General features: G+C 43.9%; 1 protein-coding gene across 1 annotated transcript in view; it reads right to left on the minus strand.

Annotated features, from left to right (window-relative positions):
* The window catches only part of elovl6 (ELOVL fatty acid elongase 6), an 18,652-nt gene extending 16,682 nt beyond the window's left edge, over positions 1–1,970 (minus strand). Inside the window, exon 1 of the mRNA XM_008421039.2 lies at positions 1,357–1,970. Coding sequence (XP_008419261.1) covers positions 1,357–1,439 — 83 coding nt within the window. The 5' untranslated portion in view covers positions 1,440–1,970. The remainder of the gene's footprint in view (positions 1–1,356) is intronic.
* Between the last annotated feature and the right edge of the window lie 564 nt (positions 1,971–2,534).

A 2,534-nucleotide genomic window follows, 5' to 3' on the forward strand; every position in this document is an offset into this window, starting at 1 on the left:
CGTACGTTTGCCTCAGTCCTCGTACGTTTGCCTCAGTCCTCGCATGCACAAGGGTTAAACAAACACCCAGCCGATCATTTGCAATAGGTAAATGTTTTTTTGTTTCTGGAAAGTGAGACGTTTAAAAATCTCCTAATTGTTAAGTCACAATTGGGCAGCACTGCGCCGTTACCTGGCAACCTCAACGAGCCAGCCCCTCTCCTAGGAACCCAAGAAGCTCCAGCACAATTTGGTCAGTTGGTTTTACTGCTGTATGAGTTGTACAATGGCTGCTGGAAATGAAAAGTTTTGTAGTTGACTTACCATTCAGAAGTTGCTACATTCTTGTTGGTTGTGCAGGAGGCTCTACGTCTGCTTTTGGGTCTGTTTGAAGGTCAGAGGTTGTATAATTGCACATCTGTTTGCAGCTATTTTCTTGTGCGTGTAAACATTGTGATGGGGGGCCATGATCAGCAGCAGATTATTGAATATAAAGCTGCTAATTCTGAAAGGAGTTCATAATGTCTGATCAGACTGAAATCTCATTATCTAATAATAATTTTGTGCAAAAATGTAATGAACATGTTTATTGACCTACTCTAAGCATTGTAGGTCACCTTTAACTAACAATACCATATGAGTAATAATATAACACCCACATTTCATCTGAGTGCCTCTAAAAGGCAGTCCATGTACTACTGGTGGTACACGCACCTCAGTTTGAGAACCTAAAGCTTTGAGATTATTTTTCTTCCGTTATATTTGCTTTTTCTCGGTTGTGGCCCACAAACCATCCCTTCTTAAACAAACATTTACATGACCAAAAAGGGATGAGGTTTGCAATAACATCGATGTAAACAATCGTTTTTGCTTTGATGCTGCGCAGTAAAAGCCTATAAATGTGATGTTTGGTAAGAATCGGGACGCCCTGAGGCAGACTGGGGAGTGTGTCAGCATATGGCCAAGCTTGGCTTAATAAACTCCTGGCCCAGTGACTGAATGGATGAGGCAGCTGGAGGATGGATGACCTTTACGAAACCATGATGATGATGATGATGATGGAGAATAAATGGCAGGACGTCAAGGACAAATCGCAACTGAAAAGGATGCCCAGACAGCAGCAGCCGGTTTTCAGCCGTTTTTAGTCTCATTCTCTGAAGGCCTGTGTAATTATTTGCTTCCTTTTCCGTTTATACACTGACAAGGGAGCATGAATGATATAACCGCTTTAATCCCAGTGAGCAAAGCTGATGCTGTTACACGGTTCAAATTTAGCAGCAGGTCACCGAGCTGAATCCCCGATCCAACGCCGGTGACAGTAACTGTTAGGCGGGATTAAAAACGAGGCGCTAACGTTAGGGAGGGAGCTAGCCTTACCAGTTCTCCTGCATCCATCGGATGGCTTCCTCCTCGTTGAACTGCCTCTCAAATTCATATTCTTGTAGAGCTAAAACCGACATGGCTCTCCGTGTTCGGCTTCTGTCAGGCAGCGGAACAAAGCGACACTCGGACTGGATGCTCTCTGCTGGGTCTGCTCCTGTTCTCTGTCCTCCTCAGCCCCGGACTCGCATCGCTCACGCCGCTTTCAGCAGCAGCACCTCGGCAGTCCCTCCCCGCTCTCTCCTCCTCCTTCTCCTCCTCCTCCTCCGCCACCGGCTGACGGAGCCAACACCCTCTTCCTGAAGGAATGGGGACTACGGGTCCTAGCGCCGTCGTTTCACATGCTGCTATCGGTACAATCAAACTTTTCAACGGTGTTGTATCGGTCGTCCCAGGCCGGAGGCATCAGCAAACCCTAAAATAACTCAACTCCTCACGTAGGATATCAATCTAACAAGTTCAGCTTCGTAGTAGTCAGAAAACAGGCTACAGACGGTTCAGTATTCTCTGATTTTTCCTAACAGCATATCCAAAATTTTCAAACAAAAAGCAGCTTGGGAAGCTGAAATGCTAGACGCACCATTACTGTTAAGACACAGTCAACGGGCACTGAGCCGTTACCTAGCAACCCAAGCGGAGTTCCAGCACCTTTGGTCAGGTGGTTTTTATGTATGCGCTGTACAACTACTGTTGGAAAAGTGTTTTGTTGATGACCTGCCATCCAGAAAAGATGCTTGTAAAATGTTCAAAGACAGTTGAAAAGCTGAGCTTCTGTTTGGAGCCATTTCACGCTCAAGTGAAAAAGTTGAGTTGGGAGGCGCGGTGGTAAATACTAGATTTAATACACTTTCTAAAGTAAACACAAAAAACTGTTGCATCATGTTTACTCTACAATTATTTAATTCTCATTGGTCGCGGTTAGTTTGCACAGCTTCTTATTTCCCCTCAGTGAATTAAATCATCCTGGGAAGATTAATTTGTATTTCCTATGCTTATCTTTATCGGATATTAAAATGTGTTCAGTTTAGTAAGTTATAAATTATTAAAGACATCTCACTTCTCTTCTTTTAACTTTATTTGCTCAGTTCAATGTTAAAAGGGTTGACCAGATAAGAAAAAGTCAAGCTAAACTAAAAGTGCTGCAGTTTAACCAAGCCCTGATCTTCCCTCAGGTT

This window comes from Poecilia reticulata, linkage group LG10, assembly GCF_000633615.1.
Source record: "Poecilia reticulata strain Guanapo linkage group LG10, Guppy_female_1.0+MT, whole genome shotgun sequence".
Taxonomy (NCBI): domain Eukaryota; kingdom Metazoa; phylum Chordata; class Actinopteri; order Cyprinodontiformes; family Poeciliidae; genus Poecilia; species Poecilia reticulata.